Here is a 26,952-nt window from a genome sequence, read left to right on the forward strand (position 1 = left end):
CGGGGAGAACAAGGAGGGCACCACACGCATGCGTACCGGGCAGCTCGAGTCCCCGCCTATACACGCACGCGCGTTCCCGCTCTGCCTCTCCACCCCTCCTGGTCTCCGCCCCACCCCGCCCTGGTTACCCAGGGCAACCGCAGAGCGGCCGCACCTGAGCAGTGCGCTTGCGTGTTACTAACATCGCTCTCTTTTTCTCTCCCCCCCCACCCCCATCCTCGTCCTCGTCTTTGCCCTGCCGCAGCCGCAAGGAGCGGGGCGTCGTCCCCTTTCCCCTCCGCAGAGAGAGCATCGATCCGCCCGGGCTCTTCCCCCCCTCTTACTAGCAGACCGCCGCCGCGTCGGCGCCGCACCGTCTCCTCAGACATCCTCGGGTACGAGGACTAACCGGGCAGTCAACGGCTCCCGGCGTGCACCGCGGCGAGCGCTCTGAGGGAGCGGGCGGGATGCTCCGGCCGGGCGGCGGCTCTTGAGTCTCCGTGCCCCGCGGCAGGGCCGCCGCGCACCCGGCTCCGACCGTCCCTGCCCATGGGCCGCGGGCCACCGCGAGGAGCGGGCCGAGCGCCGCAGCCGCCTGAGGGACCGTGGCAGGTGAGGCGCGCACCTGCGCTGATAAAGAATCCTTGGGGTTCGCTCGCGGGGCTCGGAGCCAGGCTGCGCACCGGGCGCGGCGGGGGAGGCGAGGCGCAACGGCTGCAACCGCCGGCCGGGGCCGGGTACGAGCCGCATTGCAGGTGCGGGGCTGTGCCCCGGGGTCCGGCCCCACGCCGGCAGGATGCTGCGGGCCTCAGCTGCCCGCCCGCGTCACACCTGCCGCCTCCCGGACCTGCAGCCCTGGCGACCCGGTGGCTCCGCGTAAGTATTCTGCCCTGAGCTCCCCGGACGGGCGGACGCGCACGCTGGCCACGCTCGCAGGTAGCGGGGCAGCGGTTCCCTCGGGCTCGACCCGGCCCTGCGAGCTCATGTCAAGCCTCAAGTATCTTGAGCGCACGGTCTAGTCCACTGATGACAGTGAGGTGCCCGGGGAGGAAAATGTCACCCTGCTCTGTGACAGGTGGCACCGATCCGTTTCATAACAAAATACAGGTGCCTTTAGGAGTGTGATGGCGCACGCCTTTAATTTGAGCTGTCGGGAGACAGAAGCAAGTGGATCTCGAAGTTGGAGGATAGTTTGTACTACAACAATGAATTCCAGACAAGCCCAAGGCTACCTGGTGAGACCCTGTGTGGAAGGAAGGAAAGTTAGTTAAAACCGGGATCGCAGACTACAAACTAAGTGTGAAATTCATTTAAATAGCGTCGATATTATTTATTTATTTATTTATTTATTTTTTGCACAGCCAAGAATTCCCTGACATTCTATAGACAGTGAATTGTAAGGATTTTGAGGTGCTAGCATTCCAAGTGACTTAAACCTCCGGTTTTTCGTGTTTTCCTTTTGACTAACTGTTCACCAAAATGGCTGAATAATCTAATATGTTTGTAAGAAGGGCTTTAAGACTTGTGCTTCCTTATTTTGTATGTGTTTATGTGTATAACACTGCCGAAAAGCCTTAAAATCGTTTGGATTGCTTCTCTGTAGCATAATGAATCAGTTTTGTTTAGATTTTTCTGTTTGGATCTGAGGTGTAGAAGGATGAATGTAGGGCTCTACTGAGCTCTAGTTCCAGCCCTGATTTAGCTGTATTTTTAAAGTATAGAACAATGACTTTCATGGACCAGAATTTCCCTGTTAACACGCTTTAAACATCCCAAATTGGTGTTTTGGAAATTATACTTTTTTTTTTTTTTTAAACGTTGAGTCTTTTCAAAGAAATGCGTGAATCCTTTGTTTAGAACAGCTCACTCATTCTGGGTTCCTAATTCTCATCTGTCCTATGTTGGAAAATTGATTTTAACCTCATTATCTAATTGCCAGGATGTGTATGCAGCAGGACTGACGTTAATTATGATGTCGATGCTTTTAAGAAATACTTGTAAAGCATTCTCTCATGTTTCTGGCAAGAAGATATGCAGAGCTTTTTTTCTATCTAAAACAAGGTCAGACATAAATAGATCCTAATGCATACTGTGTGACACATTTATTAACTAAGATTAACTATCTCCTGAACTTCCTATACTCTGAGGGCAGTGGTGAGACACCCTGCAGTGCTGAACATACGGAGGCTGCCGCAAGAGCAAGTTCCAGCCCAGCTAGGCAGGCTCTGATGTTTCATCCCGCAGAAGCATTTGGCAGGGAAAGACAGACCTGTGTCCTAATGGTCTTCAGACATTTGAAGGTCTGCCATGCAGGAGGGATTTTATTGCTTTAGAGTAATTCCGAGCAAGGAAGAGGACACTGAGTACTTAGAGGAAGACAGCGTCCCTGGTGGTGATGGAAAACAGAATTATGATGGGAAGTTCAGTTCAGCAGTGAGAAGGAGCTGCTCATCCCTTTGGCTCCCTCCCAGTGCAGTAGGAATGGAGGAGACAAAGGGCTGGAGGGGGCTGGGGGGGGATCTAATGGAGGGTCTCCTGGGGTTCCTGTGGGCACAGGACTCTGTTTCCCTCCTAGCTCTGTGGGAGTTTGCTGTTATGTGTTCTTCTGCCAGCTTCTATAGTTGTAGGCATGTTGACATCCCCAGACATCTACTTGAAGCCTGGAAAAATAATAACTGGCTTATCTGCTTGGTGTCAGAGCTAACTTGAACCCCATTTTGCATGGTTTTAGGGGCTTAGAGACAGTAAAGCACTCCATGGTCAGCGTGATGTTTGAAATGTATTAGCTACTTCTTCCTCTGGCTTTCCTCTTCTGTAATAACCACCTAGTCAGGATAATTGCCTTTTCTAGGAAGGAAGTAGGAAGTCATTCTTGTTAAAAATGAGGTAGTACCAGTTGTGAGAGTCAGCAAGTTGTAAAGGTGTGCTTTCCTGCGCTGAGGACATCACAGATGGTAAAGTCTTGACTTTTGTGCTTGTTCCGCATTTTGCTTTGTTTATTTTATTACTCAAATATGACTCAAGATTCATAGCAAAACAGTCAAGTCATACCTACCTAAAGTAGTTTAATTCGGTGTTTCCTGGATAGTTGCTAAGTATATTTCCAGGAAGTAAAGCAAAACTACAAAGAAGAGCCACTGTGAGATGAAGAGAGGACGAAAGGCAGTCTTAGTTCAGCTTTCCATTGCTGTGGTGACACACCACAACCAAGCCAAAGTGGGGAGGAAAGGGCTTATTTCACTCACAGTTCCATACAACAGTTCTCATCAAAACCAGCCAGGGCAGGAATTCAAGCAGGGCAGGAACTTAGAGGCAGGAGCCTCCAGTCGTACAGAAGCCCTAGAGGAGTGCTGCACTCTAGCCTGCTTTACCAGGCTTACTCAGTCTGCTTACTTACAGAACCTAGGAGTAACAGCCCACAGGGGGCCCCACCTACGTGGGCCCTCCCACACCAATCACTAATTAAGAAAATGCCCTATAGGCCTGCCAGAACCCCAGATTTTATGGAGGCAGTTTCTAGGTTGAGACTCTCTTCTCTGATAACTCTAGCTTGACATGAAACTAGACAGCACAGGGGCTTTGTGATTTAAAGTACGTGTTTGTGCTATGCCAATCTTGATGAACTGATTAACAATGGGAAGGGCTGTGTCCTATTGGAATAATGACCAGACTCCCTAGTATGTACATTAATTGGGGTTAGTACTCTGGGCTATGGCTAATGAACAGAGCAGGTTCCTGGAAGCTCAAAGGACTGATGTGTAGCACAACGGTCATGAGGTCAATGGATTTAAACTTTGGATCCTCTAGAACTGAAGTTCTGGATGGTTGTAAGCCACCATGTTGTATTGTCCTCTGCAAGAGCAGCAAATGTTAGAGCATGATAGCATGGGTGTTTAATTCCAGCACTTGGGAGGGTAGTCTACATAGTTCACGCCAGCCAGGGCTCTAAAGAGAGACCCCATATGAATGAATGAATGAATGAATGAATGAATGAATGAATGAATGAATATATAGTAAGTTCAGGGTAGCCAGGGCTCTGTAGAGAGACCCCATAAAAATAAATGAAGGAAGGAAGGATTCCACAAATAAAATTTTAAGTAATATTTCTGAGACAACAAATAATGAAGTAAGGCAGACAGTTAAATACACACTCTGCTCCCCATCCCCCCCCCCAAGTTCATCACTCAGTTATCTTAAAAGATGTCTTTGTTAAGCAGACATGGTGGTGCATACCTGCAAGCCTAGCATTCAGCAGGCTGAAGCAGGAAAATCCTGAGTTCAAAGTCACCTGGTACTACAATCCAAGACCTGTCTTTAGAACTAGAAAGGGGTGGGGGGGGGGGAGACTTCTTTGTTAATGAAAAGAAAGAAAGAAAGAAAGTGAAATCAAAGAGCAACATTTCATGATTGTTTTCCACTCACCACTTCTCAGAATGAAAAGTGCATGCATTCTGTCCTGTGGCTGGAAAGGAAGAGGGGAGTATACTTTCTTCTTGATGCTGAGTGCTTTTTTCTATCTAAATTCTCAAAACTGAGCAGTGAAATCCTTGGGTTAGCACCAAACAAGAGAGCAAACCCAAGAGGCTTGGTGTTTAGGAGGGACAGAAGCTGTTGATAAGTACATTTTAAGACAAAATACCTATTTTCTGTGGATTAATTGTATCTGTGTTTCCTGTTTGGCTACCCTAGAGGAGAGTAAGTTTAGCTCTGCCCTAGACCCTAGACCTGCTGTTGTGGCATTATTTCCTAGCCATTGTAGTGGGCTGTTGTCTTCTCATTTGATGAGTTAGAGTTTGTGAGCCTGGAAATCAATTTTCATATTGACATTGTTTAAGGTACATTTGCTACTACACATTGCAGTTCCCAGGATTATTGTGAAGGTTGCATGTTTCACCCAGAAGCAAAGAATTACAAAGAAAAGTACCATCCATCTTTGATACCATGTGGGGGATGCATAAGACACTGGCTTCACAAGAGAAAGTTTTGTCTCTGTTGTGCATGATTACTCTGGGAGCCCTAATAGGTTCTAACCCAATTTTTCTAGTGATGAAGTAAGAAGCTAAGCTCATGATGCACTCTTATATCAAAAGAAGCTTTTTTTGGACCCTCTCCAGCCATCACATATATCACCCTGAGCAGAAGGCACAGGGTATTTCTCTTCTCTGACTAGAGACAAGATAACAGATCCATATTGAGAGGTACTAAAGCCTGTTACTTTGATAGGGAGGATAAAGAAAGCTGCTGTTGATTTTATGTCCTTCTAGACAAGATTGGAGCTGAGATCATGAATATTGCCTGTCCTTTCCAAGGTGTGTTGGTCTCTTTTGTAGTATGTCATCTTTAGTTTTTGGTTGGAAATCTATGACCAGATCAGAAACCCCCAAAAGCTGAGAGCAAGCATCTTTCAGCCATGAAGAAACTTGCTTGGGGTCTGCCTGTTGCCCTGGGCAAGGAGAGGTGATCCTTTGGCCAGGGAGTAGACCCTGTTGGCCCCACTGGCAACAAGTCTTAAGTAAGCATACTTCCCATGAATAAGTGGTTAGGGACTGGCTAGATAGCTTAGCAGTACCTGGGCAGTGCTCTACAGAAACTGAGTTCAGGCACTTACTGCCAACCTAATTTAATTTTGATTCCTAAATCCTATACAATAGGACCAGCTCCCCTAAATCACCCTGTGACCTCCATATAACCACCATACTCTGTACACATACCCCCAATACATAAATGTAAAACAGTTTCAAGTGGTTGAGGCCATATTTTGGTAGTTTATCTCAGTATAAAGCCTATGGTATTGTAGTCCAGTAAAAAGACCACCAAAGCTAGGCCTCGCTGATGGGAGACCAAAGAGATTTTTTTTAAAGGAGTTGGACAATAAGCCAGAAAAAAAGAGAGCCAGAGCAGCTCTCAATGCCACTAACTGGCTCTAGAGCATCATGGTGAACTTTGCCTAACAGCTTCTGGGGCTCCATATATTACACCTGCAGTGCTGTGAGCTGAGGACTTGGGCTGTTGTCTGACTGTCATATGGACTTCTCAGACAGTAGTAAAATTCATTGATGATTTTAGCATGGGCTTTGATAGGGGCTTTTCAGATAGTAGTAAAGTTCATTGATAGTCATATGGGCTTCTCAGACAGTAGTAAAGTTCATTGATGTCCATAGCATGGCTAAAGGACATAAAATTAACAGCAGCTTTCTTTATCCTCTCTATCAAAGTAAAATACTTTAGCAACTCTCAATATGGATCTGTTATCTTGTCACTAGTTATGGCTTCTGGTGACAGAACACAAGTTTATTGAACATATAATGCTATGTAGCTGAAGGAGTGGCTGGAGGTCTCACAACTGCACACCTGTTCAGGCAGAAGTTCTATATTTTTAATCGTTGTTGTGTGCAGTCCAAAAATAGGGCATCGAGAGACTTGAGTCCTGTCTCTGCAACATACTGTCAGGGTACTGCACACAGTTCAACTTTAAACTATTCTCACCCAGTCCAGTTTTGGGAGACAGTAAAGGCATGGAGAAACACAAAGTTGTAATCCAGTCATATGTGTGCTTCTGAATCAACATACAGTGTGCTAGGTCCAGGAATAAAATATTTTACAGGGTTTTGGCAATCAGTCACATGTCAGCCTTTGCAGGTAACATCTGGATGAGTGGAATGACTAGAGCATCCATGTGACAAGCACTCCTGTTTGACCTGATCTGAAAATGTTTATAATCCCACCCCTCATAAGCTACTGTCATTTCCTAATGGCTTGCCACAGTATGAGCCATATGAACAGTGACTCATACAGCACTGTTGGTAAGCTGGAGGCTTAGAACACCCACCTCCATCCAACTCTCCCTGCATCCCTCTGTTTGCATCCAGGCAGTGGAAACAGAGAACATCTTTTTGTCACTTCCAAGGGCCTTTTGGGGAATACCAGAGGTTACCTGCCTGGGACAAGTACAGCATGGAGAGAGCTGGTCAGCTTAAGAGGAATAACTTGACTTTTCTTGCCAAGCAGAAAGGTTCACAAAAAGGCTGGATTCAAGGTAGTGAGACCCTCAGGGCCCATCAAGGAGGCCCCACCATTGTCATCCCAGTGTGCTACTGTCAGTGTGAGAGTGTTTGGTCTTCTGAAGAGTGGATAGCTATCTCAAAGAGTGGAGACCCTTCTGTGTTGGGGATGGAAGCATCCAGCTTACTTTGCTGGGAGATGTTTAAGCCTTTTTTCCTCCATTATACAGGGTTTTGTTTTGTTTTGTTTTGTTTTTTACTGTGTTGTGATCCTTACATATAGTCATTCTGTATTAAGGTGTCTATCTGACTAAGTGGCAATGTATTATACAAGTTTTTAAGTGTACTGAGCATATCTGGTGCCCATAATATATTGATTTAACCATCCTCAATGGGCTTAGAAAGCAGGTGTTCAGAACTGTCCAGCTGTTACCCACAAAGACACTTGGTGACAGGTTTTCCTTTTTAGGTTTTAATTTCTTTTTAAGTCGTTAGGTAACTACATATTGTTTCCTAATCATTCCAGTATAGCACATAAGGAATTAAGAACTTTAGAAAGAAAAGTACAAAAAAATTCATGTAATTACTGATTTAACATTGGCAGAGAAACATGACACCTGAATATATTTCTCAGCCAGTAGAATAACTTTATAGTTGCCATACTGTATGATATCTAAGATTTCTTTAAAGGCTTATGAAGAGGCTATGTCTTTACTCTAAAAGGATAGGTATGTATCATTTAGCCTTTGTGAGAACATTCTTTCCTATGAATTATGTGCTCCTATGAATTCATATTTCCAATGAATTATCAGCCTCCTCTCCATCTACACTCTGAGTTATACAAGGGTCATATTAATGTTTGGTCCTATGTATATTCCAAATGGTTACCCTAGTTCCTGGCATTAAGACTAAAGAGAGGATTTGGCCGGCAAGATGGCTGAGTTGGTAAAGGTGCAGGCTGCCAAGCCTGGCAGGCAACCTGAGTTATATCCCCAAGATGTAAATGGTGGAAGGAGAGAACCAACTCTCACAGGATGTCCTCTGACATCCATACTGTACTGTGACATTCAGGCGCTCATGATAATGAGTAAATGCTAAAAGTTTAGCTACAAAACTTTATATTGCCACCCACAAAGAGAATGCTGAACTCTCAGAGCCTCAAGAAATGTGTCTTTGGTGTCATCTTCTATGTTACATTGGAATGTCTTCATTCTTCTGCTTAATACAAGAAGCTGGGCGGGGCTATTGTTTGGTGGTTTTTGTTTTGTTGTGCTTGGTCTTGAATACAGAGTCTCAGGTCTGCTGGGTAAGTGCTCTACCACTGAGCTACATTCTCAGCTCTTTTAATATTTATTATTGGAAATTGTCTTAAGTTGTCCAGACCAGCCTATAACATTTGATAGCCCAGGAGGGCCTCCAACTTTTGATGTTCCTGTTACACCCTCCAAAGATTACAATCTTTTTAACATATCAGTTTCCTTGAACACGGAGTTTCCTATATTGAATAATTCATTATACAGTATCCCCTGGAGTTGACCTGTGTCAGCTCTGTAAAGACTTTAGAATATCCACAGAATTTCTTTAGACATGTATCTTTTATAACTACGATACTGGAGATGCCTTGTTTGCAGGGCTTAAGTTTAAGTTCTTTTAATGTTTAGACAAGAAACCAAAATCTTTTGCCAAGAACTAAGAAGGAACACTTAGTCACAAGTACTCATATATAAATATGAAGTTTATCAGTGAGCCCAGACGATCAGGGAGGTGCCTGAGTTGGCCCAGCATGGAAAGTCCTCTGTGGACTTCTTACTAGGAGTGGAAGATTCAAGACAAGTTTATACAGGATCATTCTGAGGGCTTTTGCAAGATGGCTGCCCTTTTTCTCTAAGGTCAGTAGCTCTCTACAATGGGAAAAAGACCATGCCTGGCCAGACATTGTCCTTCCTGTGAGCTCTATATACCCTCACTTGCTGGGGAAACCCAAGGAGAGTAGAATAAACCTCAAATAATGAGAGAAGAGACCCTTTCTTCAGGGCAGAGCTGCTCCACCTGAGCTCCTGCAGTTCATATTGGGGGCTGGTGAGTTCTTTGCTATGGGGCTTCCTAACTGTAAGGAGCACCCCCACACACACCAGATATAGTGACCCAAATGGTACCAGTCGTGGTGCCTAAGAGCCACAGTTCCTCTGCAGCTCCTGATCAAGCCATTGAGTACACATTCTGCATGTTCTTTAATTCTGAGTACTTCAGCTGCTGTTCATCCGCAAAGAAACAATGGCTGTGCAGACTATCTTATAGCTTATGCCAGTGGAGACTGAGCAAAGATGAGCTTACATAAGCAGGCCAGCCCTTGGCAGGTATCATGTGCAGAGTTCTCTGCCTCCCCACAGTGTCTCACATGGCTGTCCCTTCCTCTTCCCCACTGCCCTCGTTCTATAGATCCATCTCAGTCATAGCACAGTTGTGCATTTAAACAGGCAAAGGATCTGAATGAGGAAAAAGTTGGCACCATGGCCTCATATTTATAAAGAGCAAGACTGAGCTTCTTCCTCCAGCTAGCCAGTCAGCCACATCCTACTGTCAGAGAGAGGTCACTTTACACTATCACCTTGCACTTACATTGTCATGTAAGATAGCCAGGAAAAAAAAATTTTAGGATTTCTGGGATACATTGTAAAGACTTCTGTTGAATCTAAATCCTGATTGTTTAAAACACTCAGTGGAAAGTAACAGCAACACATTTTCACAGCGTTCTGCACCAGCTCACAAGCAGGCTCTAGGTTCCTAACCCAGTACAGGGGCTGCATTTGTAGGGCAAACACTTCTTGTCCTGAGATTTTTTTTTCCATGTGAGTAGCTATATCCCCTAAATCCGAGCTGTTGAACTGCTAACACCAAATAAAAAATCTGTCTGTACATAAGCCACTTACAACTTTGGCTATGCAGTAGCAAAAGGGGGAAGGAAACTTTGAAAGGATGAACACTGACTAGTAGTGTTTTGTCATGGCAGTGAGTGCTGGTGGCATTTCCTTTGTGGGAGTACAACAGTATATTATGTCAGGAATGTGAACTTCAGAGTCAGAGTGGTTCAGAATGAATCCTACCCCTGCCACCTGCTAACTGCAGTTTTTTTCTTGCTGAGGTATAGATTAGGTCAGATGTTCGAGCATGCAGCGTAGCACCTGACCCTGTAAGCCCTCATGAGTGCTTTCCCCCAGAGCTAATGGACCTGGGGCTACTACACATCTTCTCTCCTGTGTCCTGCTTTATTATGGCCATTCTAAATTCTGAACTGCACCTCTATCGTGTAACCTTCCTGCTTGTTTTCTACCTGGGCACCTAAACTTAGGTGTACATTTTTTTTAAATTATGCTTTGTGAATGAGTGTTTTGCCTACATATATGTCTGTGAACCATATGTGTGCCTGGTGCCCATAGAAGCCAGAAGAGGGTGTCAGATAGTGTTAGTTGCCATATGAATGAAGGGAATTGGAACCCCAGGTCCTCTGCAAGAGCAGCCAGTGCTCATACCTGCTGTCTCTCCAGCCTTTGTGAGCAGTTCTTGATGTGTAACCTGTAGTTCTCATAGTGTAAATCTGGCATAGTCTGTTTATATCCTACCTTCTTTCCACACCTCTCCAAAGTCAAGTAGTCTGTAGTAAAGCTTCATGTTTCCCTCCCCAGAATTGCTTCCTTCTCCCCAGATCTGCTCAACTCAACCCTGGCCTTTCCAGAGGGGAAGCTTTGTTCTTCTAGGCCCTATGCACTCAGCAGCCAGTTAGGGCCTGGTGCCACCTGGTATTATACAAAGTGCCAGGAATGCTGTGATAATTGAGACTCCACCCATACCCTCCAGGGATCTTCTGTGCCTGAAGGAGAGACAGGTGCACTGAAGGGTGCCTCCCTGGGCTCCCTTCCCCTGGCTCCTGTGTTTAGTACTTCCATCTCAGGAGGTTAGAATCACTGATTGTTTTCTGATCTTCCCTCACCAAGTGATTGGAAACATGGAATGAAGTTATATATCAGGTACTTCAGGAGTATACTAGCTTGACTGCTAAGTACATAATCAAAAGGACTGATTAGCCAACTAGTGCAATAGGCCTTGTAAATGTGGAGATATATTTAAGTGGGGTGTTATGACACACACCTTTGATCTCAGCTTTAGGACTTAGAAAGCTGAGGTGGGAAGATGGTAGGTTTGAGATCAGCCTGGGCTATGTGGCAAGTTCAAGGCTATTCTAGGCTGCAGAATAAAACACTGTCAGAATAAGTTTTAAATAAATTCAATGATATTAAGCTTCTAGCTATTAAGGTAACTTCTGAAGCTCAAGGGATCCCCAGACTGATATTCATAGAACCCAGTGAACATAGATGTTCATTGATGGAACTGTCTGCACTATATCTACAGAAATTCTTAACTTGTCTTAGTTGATCTTGATACCTGGCCAGCTTTAGAAGCTCACAGGTAATATTTCTGCAAAGCTATGAGTGAGTTCTCTGCCAGTAGTGGTCACTCTGATGGGTGACCCCAGAGAGTAGTTACCCTAAGTGCTACATGGAGAGAGAAAAGGCAGGTCCTACATGACCTTGGTCACTGCTGTCCCGTCAGCCACTGTGTAAGCAGGAGTGCTGGGTTGACTTCTACAGGGTCTGGGGCTCCTACCTTCCAGGGTAAACTCTGCCTCAGGTTCCACAAGGCCCAGTCACTCCAGTGGACACCCTGTGATAGAGAGCTTGGACACTGACCTCTTCTGGCCTACACAGCCCATTTAGAGATGTATCATCTACCAGACTTGTTTTCTTGAGAAGACCTTGTACACAGAGTTACCTGTGGCTGGTCTTTTGCTACTTTGTGGGTTCTTTTTTTCCCCACCCTTTATCCCTCTAGTTTTACCTCCTATTACTAGGTAAGGGAGAAAGGAGGATAGGAGAGAGGGGAGAGAGAGAGACAGAGAGAGACCATCAGTCTGAGACCACTGAATTTTTTATTATTTGTTCTTTAAGCATGACTACTATCAAATTGCATCCAACCCCCCTGAACAGTAACCCTTCTGGGCCCTAGCATTCATATACCCCCTATACCCTCTGAAAAGTTCCCAGAATTCCAAACATCACACAGTTGGCAGAAACTGTCTGCAGGTGGCACAGCCATGCCTCTGTAGAGTATGAGGCAGACCACAGCTGTTGTGTCTGCTGCTTCAAAGCAGCTCCATATCTCCACACCTGGGATTAAAATAAAAACACTTTCTTATAGTATTTTTAAAGAAATCAAAATTCCAAACTTGTCACTGCTATTCCCCCTTGTGTTTTAAGCCATCAATTTTACTGTGTGTAGTAGTAAATCACACAGGCATTTTCAGTGAAGTACATGCTTTTCAGTTCAGTGTCTAAGGTTTTCAGGAGACCTCTCCTGCTCAAGTCTTTTCCTGCAGTAGCATGCATTAAATCTCCAACGCCAAGTGAAGGTTTTTCAGTCTGCATGTTACTCCTTGACTGAAACAGCTCATATTGTTGCTGCAAGGACCCTGAGCCAGGCTCCCAAGGGCCCACACTAAGAAATTACCTTGACTATCTCATTTTTGATCTGTATTCCTGAACCCAATGACAGCCTTTGCCTTATTAAATACACATCTCAGGAAGCCTAGGTGCTCTTTCTGTTTCAGATCTAGGAAAATCATTGCCCTTTGAAAGTTTTTCCAGAACTAAGTACTGTATTTCTCAAAGTTAAGGCATCAGTCATTTTGAGATTCTGAGGCTTTTGGTTTGGTCACAGTCTCTTTGCAAATGACTATATTTCCCACAATCGAAGCACTAGGCATTTTGATATCAGAGACCTCTAGCTATAGCTTGACCTATAGCGTGATATACATTAGAACCAGTGTCAGTTGTAACCCTTATCCATTTGTCTATAGCTTATGCTGGTGCCTTAAATGGTTGATAACTTTTTTACATTTGATAATCAAATTTTCAAATGCCAAGGTTTCTATCTTGCATCAGAGTCTGATGAGGCTTTCTTCATTGCTGAGACTAATCTTTTTAAAAACTAAACAAACATCAAACAAAAAACAGTGAAGGCTTCTCCAGAGCTGTGCATAGTCTTTGTAAATGAGGTGGACTTTTCCCCTTGGGCTCTTCAACTGTTGTCCCAAGCTCTTAAAGCCATTAAGTAACATTCTATAGTAGTGTCACCAAATTGAATCTGTTCTTGTTTATCAGAATACTACCCTTCACCAAGTAACTGATTTTACTATATTCATTCCCCTTGCTCTATTTCGCTGTTCAATAGTCAAGGCTTCTTCCATCCACCATGTTAACCACTGTGGGCATATGCTCTACAGCTTCTGGGAAAGCTGGTGTTGATCTCGCAACAGGCCTCCTCCTCCCACTCTGGGGGTTGGTTTGAGATTAAACCTTTCTCTAAAAAGATGCTGTTTCTCAGATTGTCCTACTTTTTCAGCTTTCTATGACCCGACTACCATCTAGCAGTTTCTTTCCCTCTTTCCTTCTGCAGGAAACTCTTGCTCAGTCACTGCAACTGAGTCATGTGTTCTCTCTTTCCTGTGCTCCTTCCTCACTTTCCAAGAGGGTCCATCTCCACCCACAACCTGTGTAGTTGTCCCACCAGTTCTGCAGCCCTTTCAGAAAAGAGAGCAGAAAGATCTCTTTTGTTTTCTGATTTCAGCCAATTTTTGTTTTTTGGGCCCTTTTTCCCCCCAACCTTTTTTGAAACAGAATATAAGAAAAAGGAAAAAAAGGAAAAAGAAAATCACGTCTGGGAGCAAAGCGGGATATCCGAGGAGTAGCAGCCTCAGTAAATTATTTTGCTAGCCTCTTAAAAATATATCCACTCCTTCATTCCCTGTCATTTCTTCTATGACCTTTGAAATCAGATTTCCCATGTTTGTATTTAATTTTTAAGGCACCACTTATAGTCAGCTTTTGCTACTTTGTAGATTCTTCTCTTTTCCACCTTTTATCTCCCCAGTTTTACTCCCTACCACTAGATAGGAGAGAAAGGAAAGAGAGAGAGAAAAACAGAGAAACAAAAATTATCACTACAGGGACCACCCCTTATCCAAATATGGGTGCCCAGAGTGATTTTAAATAGTAGCTCTGAAAGTGTGAGCTAACCAGAGTAAGAGGAACATGGGAATAAGTCCATAATGCATGCCTCCTGTGACCACAGGCTTCCCAGACAGGCGGTGTATCAAGTTTCTATGCCCTAATTGCCAGCTTCTGATCACATCTTTACAGCCCTCACATCAGGCTGTGCACTCTTTTGGAAGGAAATGGATGTCAGTGGCTGGAGAATTATTGATGGGTTTGTGTTTTATGATGGATAATGTCATCAAGGTACAGGAAGGTAGACCATGTGGGTAGAGGAGGCCTCCAGGGGCTCTTGTCATCCTCTGCCTGTCTTGGGGTCACTAAATTGTTGCTTTTGTAAAACTTGCCTCCAATGAACTCTTGTCTGCTTGGTTGAAGTAATAGCAATTCTAGCCATCCAGGATCCTCTGACATGATATTAGGGAACATAGTCTCTTCTCCTCAGTGATGTTCAGTGATTGACTTTCTCAGGAGAGACCTCTTTGTCATTTCCTAGACTATAAAGTGATGTTTGGAGAGTACTGAAATGGAGTAAAACATATTTACTTTGATTTTATGTGTATGAGTGTTTTAATTGCATGGCTGTCTGTTTATCACAAGTGGGCAGGGCCCATGTAGGACAGCTGAGGATATCACATCCCCTATAATGAGAATTACAGACATTTGTGAACCACCATGTTAGCTGTGAATTGAAACCCCAATACTCTGGAAGAGCAACCAATGCTCTTAACTGCTGAGTCACTCTCCATCCTGAAATTTTTAAGAAATGGAAAATCACCCATAATCCACCAATATCTAGAAAGTAATGCTTTAATACTCCTATGTACATCCTTGGTTGTGTAGTCATGAAAAACATTTGTCTTTTGACTTACACATTTACAGTGTAAATTGCTGATACAGCTTTGACTATGAGCTTTTCAGTTTAACCCATCACAGGCATATGATGTTAACTTACCCTCTTTCCACACTGCAGCTGTGCTGTAGTCACTAAAAGTAAGAGTTTGGCTGGTTTTTTCTGTTGGCTTTTAGAAACATATCTAAGCATTAGGCTGAGAGTAGGGTCCCCAATGGAGGAGTTAGAGAAAGGACTGAAGGAGCCGAAGGGGTTTGCAACCCCACAGGAACAACAGTATCAACCAACCATATCCCTCACAGTTCCCAGGGACTAAACCACCAACCAAAGAGTACACATGGAGTGACCCCATGGTTCCAGCCACATATGTAGCAGAGGACAGCCTTACCTATTGGGCATCAACGGGAAGAGAGGCCCTTGGTCCTGTAAAGGCTCAATGCCCCAGTGTAGGGGAATTGCCAGGGCAGGGAGACGGGAGGGAGGGAGTGGGTGGATGGGGGAGCACCCTCATAGAGGCAGGGGGAGGAGGGATGGAATGGGGGTTTCTGGATGGAAAACCAGGAAAGGAGATAACATTTGAAAGTAAATAAAGAAAAATATAGTATATATTTTTAAATATATGTATAAATATAAGTATATATTATAAAAATAAATAAAGAAAATATCCAATAAAAAAGAAGAAAGAAAGGAAAAAAACATATCTAAGAAAATGTCTACCTTGTAAGTAGAGAGTGAGCACTTGTAAGACACCCATCCCTACATAAAGTCTTCTGTCTTGGTTGACTCCAGCATCAGCTGGTTTATTGCTCTAACACACTAACCTAGCCATTCTGCTTGATCTCGTAGCTGAAAGTTTCCTTTAGTTCTGTCACCATGCCACATAGGCAGCATGATAGCTTTTTGGGTTACACAGGACTGCAGCTCAAACTCAGACTCCTGTTTTAAAAAAAAACAAAACTGAGCTGGAAGATGGAGAGAAAGCTTAGTGGTTTAGATTGAGCCCTTGTTGCTTTTGCAGATTACTTAGGTTTGATTCCCAGCACTTCATGATGACTCACCAACATTCATAAATCTAGTTCCAAGTGATTCAAAGCTGCCTTCTGACTTCTGAGGGTGCCAGGCATACATGTGGTACACAACATTCACAGGTAAAACATTCATCTGTGAAAAAATTAAGGAATGAAAATTTAAAAATTCCAATTCTTTTGGTGAGGTTAATTTCAAGTGTATGAATGTTTTGCCTGCATGTATGTTTGTGAACTGTGTGGCTGCCTGGTGCCAGAGAAAGTCAGAAAAGGATATTGAATTCCATGGAGGTAGATTTACATGCAATCGTGAGCCACTATGTGGATCTCAGGAACTGAACCCTGGTCCTCTTCAAGAACAACAAGTGGTATTTGCCCCTGAGCCTTTTCTCCAGGCCAAATCACCCTAATTCTTTAGGCTTACCTCTGTCTCTAAAAAATTAGTTGCATCTTTGCTTTCAATATTCAGTGCTATAACTTATTCCTCTTTAACAAGATGTTTCTGAAGTTTTGTCAAATGCTTGCTTTCCTGCAGCTGATGCTCTTTTTCTTGCATCCCTAGCTCTTTGGGGTTTTCAGATGACTCGCTCATTAAATTTCCTAAGTGCCCGTGTGGGCAGGAACAGGAGGTTCCTATAGCTTACAGCAGTTCATTCATCTTGTTTACTGTGAATTCAGAACTGTGTTATCTTCATACATGATAAAGTTGCACTTTAAAAATTGGGGTGGGAGGACTCATGTGTCATTGTGCCACATGTGCATACGTGCTAAGGCATGCATGTGAAGGTCAGAGGGCAACGAACTGGAGTCAGTTCTTTCTTTTCACCATTCCAGTTCTAGGGATGGAACTCAGGTTGTCAAATTTAGCAGTAGGCACTTTTTAACTGCTGAGCCATCTCAACAGCCTCCTTTCAGGATATAATAAAGCAGACCTAGGGGAGAGCACTGGCTACTTAGCCTCAGGCTATTTTTAGCCATTGGTAGAGTACTATGGATTGGTTCAGAGGAAGAAGTGAAAGTTGTACTGTCCCTGGGCTTCTGGGTCTGCCTGCCCAACTGTCCATCTTTATTGGCTTCCCTGGATAGAAGTATGAAGGCTGCTAAGAAGTACTTTCTGCCTCTGTACTTTTATGTTGTCTTCTTTGGAAGCAGCTAGAATTTGCTAGCTCATTCTCATAGTGTTTAGGAAATCAGAAGTAACATTGTAGAGCTGTAAACCAGTATTTATGTAGCAGTAGGTCACTGACTTTTATCAGCCATTTATTGTATGCCAGGCATCAAAGCCAGTGCACTTAATACTAAGGAGGCTGTGGCAAAGATCAGGTTCTAGCTAAATGACTTCACTTCCACCTCAGATTCAGCCCTACCCTCTCAAATTTCTCCACCCTGTTCTTTTTAGTCTCATTGTATTCTGCAGATCTTTTCTTTTCTGGGCCTGAATTTCTACATGTGGAGATAGTTTGCTGGCCAACTAGTTGGAGACTTTCTCCTCTGGTGTCCTCTGAGCCCACACATCGAACTAGAAATGCCTGTTGTATCTTCATTCCTGGCTATTCCTTTTTCTGATGGGACACCAGAACAGTACTCCAGTGGTTCTGAAGTCCTAACACTGAGCTGCTGTGTAGGGCCCATAAAGACAGGTCCTATCAAAAAGTAGAGGAAGACAGTATATCCGTCCTTCATGGAGAGAGAACCCACTGTGAATGAGCTATAATTAATTGATGAGTAGAGTCAAGAATAGCTTGGCTCTAACCAGTTCTCAGTCACCACCAGGCACCGTTCTCACATTCTGAAATTGTTACCTCCATGGCTGTATGAACCAGACTGAGAAACACTCCCACCCCAAGACACTCATTTCTCTTTGTCTGCTAAAAATGTAGCTGCTTTAAAATATCTCCCAGGCTGTTGAGAGTTTATGGGATGAGGTCATGTTCAGATCAATGCTGCTACAGTGCTTTTTGATTAATGTGAAGTAACTTAGGAGCAGCCTTTCTACTCAGCCCCATGGCAGAGCAGGATAAAATTATCTGAAATACATACGTTAAAAATGCATGAGTTCTTTGGAGAAGGAAGAAAGAGGGCAGAAAGTGGGGGTTGCCCAGAGTAGTCCAGACAGAGGGGAAAGAGGGTGTGCAAAGGCCCCAGTATTAAAGGGAGTGGCAGATAGAAGAAAGGCAAAGGATATTGTGATAATCGGGAAAAAGCACACTGGGGATCCAAGGGGGGGACAAGGCTGGGGAGGGGAAGCCTGCCCAGAGTATCAGATGCTTGGCATGAATGAAATGTAGGCCAGATGAGCATGTACACAGAAGGGTGCTGTGGAAGGATGCATTTTGGAAAGAAGAATATCTGGACCTGGCTGTAGGTCTCCCCCCATAAACATAACCAAATGGTGTCTGGCAGCTTATGGCTGAGCAGAGCACTACTTGTGAGCCGGAGCACCTTGTGCTGAGTCAGTCCCCAGGGGCTGTCATCCTGGCTGTGGAACAAAGAGGGTGAGTATGAATCTGGCCCTTAGCCCATCCTGCTGGTATCCAGGGTATGAGGACAGATATACTGAGGGTGAGATTCCTGAAGGTGTTTCTGAAACAACCTTGCTTTACAATGGTGTTGGTGGGAGCTAGAAGGCTGGACCTTTCCCTTTTACCTTAAAAGCAAGGCTGGTTCATGATTGTCTAGGGAGTATACTGAAAACCCAGTGGGTGTAGGGCATATCTGCTCCTGACCAGGCATTGTTTCTGACCCCACCTCAAAGAACTGTCATCCACTCTCCTCTGGAGCTTAGCTGCATCAGGTTTGTTTTATCTGTGTGCACTTGCTTTCATTTTGTTTCAGAGGTTGGATGTATATACAACATTTGTCTTCCTGTGTAAATCTACATTTGCCCAGCCTTGAAGGTTAGCTTTGTAAACCATAAGGCTGAGGGGAACTGCTAAGTTCAGGTACATTTTTGGATGACAACGTCCCTTTGTCCTGCAAAGAGGGACTGCCAGTTCAGAGTGTTGGTGCCAAAGTGCTTTGTAAGGAAGATCTTTAATGCCCTGGAGCTAGGAGGCAACCAGCACCTGGGAGTCAGGATAAGACAGTCAGTCTTCTTGCTGGCAAGAGTCCTTAGCTATTGAGGTCACCAGGACTGTCATTATCCCCAGGAATGGTGGTGAAGTTCCCTGTGAACTACCTCAGCTGGGTCTCTTTGACCCTCTGAAGAAGCACAATGACTTTCCCTGATGGATTTGCTGAATGCAGAGGGGACAGGGTGAATTAATGGTGTTCTGTGGTGCACTAACCGCAGCAAGTGTCTGCATGCCTCAACCTTCCACTCAGTCAAGGTAACCTTGTTAAGGGACACCCATTCTCACTGCCTCAGCTATCCGGGGAGAAAGACCACAGGTCTGTGTGCATTCACTGGGATTGGGCCAGGCCCTGGTAATGACAGTGCCCTGCAACTGGTGCCTGTCCTTGAGCAAAGAACTATGAAATAAATTACTGATGACTCTGCAAGGCACAGAAACATTTGGATCACCCTGGGGCAAAGTTGAGAGCTGTGATCTGGGTGGTACCTTTACCTCACAGAAGGGTAGTATTGACAAGGTGCTCATAGGAGGTGGGACCCATTAGTCATCTACAAAACAGCCCAAGATGACTCAATCTATTACACCAACCACTTCCAGACCCAGCAGTGTCCCCTTTCCTTTATGTCCAACTCCTCAAATTGCTTGGGGACCAGTTCCATCTATGTCCTGCACATTATCTCTAATGAGTATCAGTAGCTCAGAAGAAAAGTAACATCATTGTCTTACGCTATGCAGCACTTTCCCCAGGGATCCGGTAGCACTGCCCAGCTGGTAGGAAAGTCACTTAGCCATCTAGACACAGTTCAGCCCCACGTGCACATGCTTTGCTCCATAGACCTACCTGTACAGGTGGATCTCCTCTTTGGTACCTTTTAGGGCATCCCAGAGGAGGGACATAAGGGACCTAGACAGTCATGACTACCATGGGGCTTCTGTTGTCAGAGTAAATTTGTATGATCAGGATCCTGTAAACCTCTCCAGATAGTGCACTGCACTCCTTGTACACCTGGCTTTGCTCTAGGGTAAGACTGCAGCAAGGCCGCAGTGATTTCCTGAGTCCAGGGTTTGGTTCAAACACTGAGTCCAAGGCAGTCCAAATAGGAACAGTTTCTTAAACTGAACTTAAATGAATCTTAGATAAAACTTATCCACCACCCAGGGATTGGGACAGGGTGGCCACAGAGAGGCCCAATATAGATTATAAAAGCAAGTATCTGGCTCCCTGTGTAGATACGTTATTCTCTTGGAGCTGCACAGGATGTCTTAACATTTTAGTACATAGTTTCTTTGGGCATGCATGACATGTGAACTGTAGACCTGAGGAGGAAGGCCCTGCCAGCATGGGCCTTGGTGTTTGTAGGTCACCTTTGGTGTTCACCATGGTCTCTTAGGTGCAGGCACTGGGCTGGGCTCAGGTTGAGGCAGGGGCAGGTTGTGCAAGGATGAAGGCAAGAGACACATGCTCATAAACCCATCCTGACAGTTCTCTAGGACAGTGGCTAGGGATGTGAAGTACACAGACTAATTTGAGGCTAGGGATTGGAAAGCAGCAGAGCTTAGGTTGAGTCCTCAGGTATCCTGGGAAGGCATAGAGCAGGGTGCAGAAGACTGTTCTGCCATTAGAAGACATGGATAGGCTCTGAGGGAAGCTGCACTCTGGGTAGTGCACTGAGGCTCCAAAGAGGCCAGGGAGAGTGGCAGGAGCAGACTCAGGCTGGGCAGAACAATGGAACCCTTGCCAGTCTTTCTCTTGACCTTTCTCCGATGTCCTGGGTTTTGTCACCTTAGTTCTGCTAGGATATCTACTTAGCCCTGACAGTTGTTTTTCTATTTCCCTCTGTGGGGTTTTCAGTTCTCCTGCTGGCAGAGCTGGATGGAGCCCCAACTACCTCAGCTGATGGTCTGAGTTAAGGCAAGATCTGAAGTCCCAATGGAACAGTTCTTAGTGGTGAACACAACTTCTGAAGTGACAGCAGAGGCTGTGCTGCTACCACTACAACCACATACTGAGCAGATGGCATAGGCATGCTGGCGGCCCTTGAGCAACGGGGCTTCTGCAGGGAGGGCTCTCCAGCATGGCCATTGGGAAAGGCACTGAGAGCTGTACAGACTAGTCTGCATTCTGGCCTAAGTGTTTCTCAGTGCTGTGTCGGGTGTCTTGAATTATTCTAGAAAGATGGCCTGACTTCATATTACTCATTATCATAGTTGAGGGTAGGGCCAGTCACATAAGTCAGGACACATGGAAAGGTAGCACCTAGAATTGAGGGTCCTGAATTTGAAGAAACCCTGCTCTACACCTACTTATTCTTCCATTCACCTGCTGGACCTGCTTCCTTTCCAGGAAGGAGAAGTAGCCTGGTGTCCTATATTAGGTGTCATTCCTGCCCTCAGCTGGTTCTCACGTAGACCTGACATATGGCAGGTGCTCTGTGAGAAATGAGTTAAGGGTCTGCTCCACAGCAGTCAGAAGGGGTTTTTGGAGCCCCAGGACCTCACCTGCTCCCCACATATTTCCATGATGTATATACCCCGAGCCTTATGCTAGAAACAGTGACCAGAGTTTTATGTTCCCTGCAGGTCACCTGGATGTCAGCATGGCAGCCACAAACCTGGAGAACCAGCTGCACAGTGCGCAGAAGAACCTGCTCTTCCTTCAGCGGGAACATGCCAGCACACTCAAGGGGCTACACGCTGAGATCCGGAGGCTGCAGCAGCACTGCACAGGTGGGTGTGGCTGATGGCTGCCAAACCAAAGCCACTGTCAGTCTGTGGAGTCGGGTCAGCTGCTACACTAGGCCCACTCCCCAAACTGATATGTCTACATGATTAATCTTTTGTGGCCCACACACCTCCAAGTGACAGTTCTTCATATAGTATTGTGGAAGCACTGGCCACACAGCTGCCAGCCTTGCCCTAGAACAGCAGGTACTTGTGGTACTCAGCCACAGTGCCATCTGCAGTTCATGTACTGCTGGAGTGAATTCAGGGAAGATAAGGCATGGGTCCTCTTCCAGCCTTGATATGTACCTTGACCCCTAGTGTTATATATAAGTACACTGTAGCTGTCTTCAGCCATACCAGAAGAGAGCATCAGATTTTATTACAGATGGTTGTGAGCCACCATGTGGTTGCTGGGATTTGAACTCGGGACCTCTGGAAGAGTAGTCAGTGCTCTTAACTGCTGAACCATCTCTCCAGCCCACCCCTGGTGTTCCTTACATTGGTCCCTGCAGCTGCCATTCCTGCTTCTACAGGGTAAAACTCACTCACTGGGACTTGGTGCTTGTTTTCAGAACTGGTGGGAGGTACCTTAATAATCAATGTATCATGTTTTCTTTGTAGATCTAACATATGAGCTGACACTCAAAAGTTTCGAATTGACAGGTAAGAACTCCTCCCCAGATGTGGTTGCATCTTTTCTTTGTAATCTGTTCCCACTGATCATGTGCTTAGGGTCCCCTCTGCAATGACAGTGGTTGCCTTGAGCAAAGACAAGGGAATTTAGAGCCTGAAGTAACCTGTAGGCTGGAGTGATGAGTGGCTTTTTGACTTCCCATTATATATATGCCTAGAATGTCTATTATATTTTTCCAGAATTTTCTAACTTTTCTACTGTTAATGTATATCCTTCCACAATCCACAAATAAACTTCAGTGTGACTCAAGTGAGAAGTAGGCAGAAGGTCCTACATCCCCAGTTTCCAGAGTTTAGCAAAGCCCTGGCCCAAAGCCATATGCTCCAGAATAGGGAGGGCAGTATCCCTTGTTCATGACCCAGAGCCTTTCTGGACTGCAATCTAGATATACTTCCCATAAAATAAGGGTCTTCCAGGAGCTCTGAGCCTATGAGAATGGCCTGTTCGTTAGCACAGGGTTAGGTCTGAGGATATAGAACATGTATCTGGGGGAGACTGTGAGAGTTCAGTCTTTGTCAAAGCCTCAGGTCACTCCACTAAGCCTCGGTATCACTGAGCATTAGTTACTCTGGCCCGTTTCCTGGGGACACCTGTTATGGTTTTTTCTGGGTGGGTGCAGAGGGCCCTTGGAGCAGGAGCCTGCCCACAAAAATCTCTATAAAGACACTATAAGATGCTAAGAACTCAGGTCTATGCCATCCCTTCCCCACCCCCACCACACATTATGACAGAGCCTTGGGGAGGAGCTGCCTATACTATAGGAGCCAGAGCCTCACACTTTTGTCATGACTAGTCTGCACCATCTCATGCCTATGTCCTAGGACCCATTCAGTAGCATATAGCTGTTGTCAAAGTGTACAAGGCACTATGTCCGCAGAAGGAGCTGTTTGAAAGGCCTCTGGGTGGGTTTTATGGGCATGCTCACTTCTCTGGGGTAAAGCTATCACTCAGTTCAGTGCACATCAAACACAAGTTCAGAAGACAGGTTACAAAGAATCCTGATTATCTCCCGTGAAGACTTTGATGCCTGCAGTCAGGAGGCCTGGGGTCTACACACCTGAGTACTCAGTAACACACACAGGCTGAGTTCTGTTCCGTAATAGAGAGCAGTTGATGTACACCTCTCATGGGGAGCAGAGGACCATGGACTAGACAAGGAGAATCAGAAGTTTCTAGAGAAGATATGTATAGAGGACCAGGGGTACCGGAGGCTCCCAGTAGTACCTGCCAGATCTGGGCCAAGACTGTACCCGAGAACAGACAGCAGGTTAGCTAGGTCATTTTCAGGGAAGGACAATGTTTGGCCAAGCCTTTTAGGAATGGGAGGCCAAAAGAGCACCTTACTAAGGAGCCCTGGATTTCATGTTCTCTGATAATGTCTGTGATGACTCTGTGCCTGTGACTCTTGAGGATTATGTCCTTCACCAACACCAAGGAGTTTGCTTCTACTGTCCCAGGGCCACCATCCCTCTTAGTATCCCCTGGGGACACAGTGTTTGTGTCTGGTCGAGATGCAGTCAAAAGCCTGAGATTATAGACCTGCCATGCTTGTAGGTAGTACTGTACTTCAGAGTCTAGTGTTGTAGGACTTTTTTTTTTTTTTGATGTTTTGCTTTTGTTAAAAGCACAAGACTTTTCACACACACACACACACACACACACACACACACACACACCTGCAGTGAGCTTGCACCATCCACTTGCACATCCTCGGGTGTCCAGTAGTAGCTCAGAGTCTACCTGAGGCTGCTGGCTTAGGTAGGTGGGGAATGCCAAAGCAGACCAGGTGTGGGAGCCACAAGACTTGAGAGGTATAGTATGCTCCCAGCATCCTCAGGCACTGCAGGGCTGTCTACAGATTTTGAATGCACAGATATGGAGTTGAATCAACTCAGAAGGAACAAGGAGGTTCAGGGTTCTTGTGGGTGCAGAAGGTGTGGGACAGATGGACTGTCAGACCGGCAGGCCATGAGGAGTCATTGTTGGCCAAGGGAGGAAGAGGGAAGCAGGCCTGGGAGGTGGTAGTGCCCAGCGGGATGTGGATCTAGACAGGTCAGAGAGGAAGGTAGATTGCCAGCAAGGGAGCATAGAGGGAAAGTTCTAGTTTGAGGCAACTGGGACAATAGAGGTGGCAGAAGAGCAGGGTCTAGGCCTGAGGGACATGTCTGATGCCCTTCACTTGTAGAGCTGGCATTCCAGAGACGCTGACTCCAGCTGACGCTCAAGCTGTTTTAACTTCAGCACCTTCAGATTCTGGAGACGTTCTTTTACGCAGTAAGCCAGGGAACCAAGAGCTGGGAGGGGCCTCAGAGACCCCCTGATCCGCCTTTAGTGGGAGCAGGGCCTGCAGGCCATCCTGCACCCCGCCTGCCATAGGGCTTCTCGTCAGGGCTCTCCACACAGGCCATGAGCATCTCCTTCCTCTACTAGACTCTGACCTGCCACCTGACTTGTTCCTGCAGGAGACAGCTCTTCAAGAACGACGGAGCTGAAGAGGCGCTGTGAAGAGCTGGAAGCCCAGCTGAAGGCCAAAGAGGAGGAAAACCGCAAGCTGCTTCAAGAACTGGAGCAGAAGAATGCTGCCATCGCTGTGCTGGAGAACACGGTTCGTGAGAGAGAGAAGAAGTACCTGGAGGAGCTGAAGGTGAAGAGCCACAAGCTGAGCATGCTGTCAGGCGAGTTGGAGCAGCGTGCCAGCACTGTGGCCTACCTCACCTCACAGCTACATGCAGCCAAGAAGAAGTTGCTGAGCTCCAGTGGCACCTCCGATGCCAGCCCAGCCGGCAGTCCTGCACTGGCCAGCTACAAGCCCACACCCCCCAAGGACAAGCTGCCTGAGACACCCCGCCGCCGCATGAAGAAGAGCCTGTCAGCACCACTGCACCCTGAATTTGAAGAAGTCTACAGGTTTGGAGCCGAGAGCCGCAAACTCCTCCTTCGGGAGCCTGTGGATGCCATGCCTGACCCCACCCCATTCCTGCTGGCCCGAGAGTCTGCTGAGGTTCAGCTCAAGGAGCGGCCTCTTGTCATCCCTCCCATCGCCTCAGATCGTGGCGCCACTGGGCAGCATAGCCCAGCCCGAGACAAGCCACACAAGACCCATATTGGGGTGGCTCACCGAATTCACCATGCCACTCCATCACAGGCCCAGCCTGAGGGAGAGACGAGAGCCATGGACCAGGTGAACGCAGGGAAGGTGGTGCGGAAGCACTCAGGGACAGACCGAACTGTGTGAAGCCTGTGGCCTGCCACCGCAGCTATCCACACACTGTGAGCGCCACAGGGAACCTCACCCACATATTCCTCGCCTACCCATGCCAAATGTTTCCTCCTGTCGAAGCCTGGCTCTTGGCTCCATAGTGACACAATGCTACAATGGTGTCCCCGCTGAAGATATTTACTGGCACTGTGGCCAACGCCTGCATGCCAATAGCTTGCTTCCAGCCCCACGCCATGAGATCTTGGCATACTTCTAGATACGGCCATGGCTGAATCACTATGCCACACAGAATCAGAATCGCCTGAAGTCAAAGTAAAATTAGGAGCTATCCCTCCCCAGATCCAGGGCTGCCTATGAAAGCAGAGCAGCAGCTTCTGTTTCCTCCTGGAGACTCCTACCTTGCACAGTCCCTTTACCAAGCAGCTGTGTCTCGTGATCTTAGCAAGATGACCTCAACCCTGATGTCACCCTAACCCAAATGTGTGTTCATAATTTTGTTAGTTTCATCCAGATGTTCAGGATCCAACAAATGTTATTTTCTAAACCCGCCCTCTTTTTCCTCTGTGTCTTCCTTTTTGAGCACCGAGGGACTGTGGAGGAGGGCAAGGAGGACCAAAGTGGGGTGGGAGTACTTGCTGCCCAGAGCTGTTGCTAAGATTGTTGATATTCCTGCATTTCTGGCAGAAGCTGCATACTATCCTGCCTAGGCTCCGTTGCTGCCTCCCTGTGTCCAGCTGGCCAGCCCAGTCCAGTCTCAGTGTAAGGGACATCCAGTGTGACCACTTGTCCCGAAGCCACACACAGGTCCTGGCTGAAAAGAGGTCAGGTACAGAATGCTTGAGTCTTCTGCCAGAAAGTGGGGGTTGGCCGGGAAGCATGCGCTGGAGCAATGGAGGAGGAACCCCACACCAGTGGCTTAGCAGGAAGGGAGAATGCACTTGCCTTAAAACTTGCTCTGGCGTGTGCTCTGAGAAGCTACAGCCAATTCCAGCACCCATGTGGTGGCTCACAATTAGCTGTAACTCCAGGGACCACCTGATTTACATGTGGTGCACGTATATTCAGGCAGGCTCTCACACATACACGGAAATAAAATCTTAAAATAAAAACTAGATGTGGTGGTTCAGGTTTGTGACCCCAGTGCTGGGGAGGTAGCAATGGGCACTCCAGGATAATGAAACCTGGTCTGTTAAAGCAAAACACTGCAAAACTAGGTTCATTTAATGGAAAAAATAGATTCATTTATTGGCTGATTTTAACCACCACCTCACCAGAC

The 26,952-nt window shown here is 46.1% G+C and overlaps 1 protein-coding gene across 1 annotated transcript; it reads left to right on the top strand.

Annotated features, from left to right (window-relative positions):
- The first annotated feature begins 478 nt into the window (after positions 1 to 478).
- Positions 479 to 25,966, top strand: CCDC92 (coiled-coil domain containing 92). Its single transcript, XM_080940569.1, has 4 exons — positions 479 to 591; positions 21,619 to 21,765; positions 22,384 to 22,425; positions 24,919 to 25,966. The coding sequence occupies exons 2-4, from the start codon at positions 21,636 to 21,638 to the stop codon at positions 25,689 to 25,691; spliced, it is 945 nt and encodes a 314-aa protein (XP_080796695.1). The 5' UTR covers positions 479 to 591; positions 21,619 to 21,635; the 3' UTR covers positions 25,692 to 25,966.
- The last annotated feature ends 986 nt before the right edge of the window (positions 25,967 to 26,952 follow it).

The sequence above is a fragment of the Micromys minutus genome (assembly GCF_963924665.1).
Source record: "Micromys minutus genome assembly, chromosome: 29".
Taxonomy (NCBI): domain Eukaryota; kingdom Metazoa; phylum Chordata; class Mammalia; order Rodentia; family Muridae; genus Micromys; species Micromys minutus.

What these genes read in the sequence shown, in the direction of transcription:
- CCDC92 (XM_080940569.1), top strand. Translation starts at nt 21,636, where the DNA reads ATGGCAGCCACAAACCTGGAGAACCAGCTGCACAGTGCGCAGAAGAAC. An exon ending in GCTGCAGCAGCACTGCACAG is followed by an intron (nt 21,766 to 22,383) that starts GTGGGTGTGGCT and finishes TTTTCTTTGTAG; the next exon opens with ATCTAACATATGAGCTGACA. An exon ending in CAAAAGTTTCGAATTGACAG is followed by an intron (nt 22,426 to 24,918) that starts GTAAGAACTCCT and finishes TTGTTCCTGCAG; the next exon opens with GAGACAGCTCTTCAAGAACG.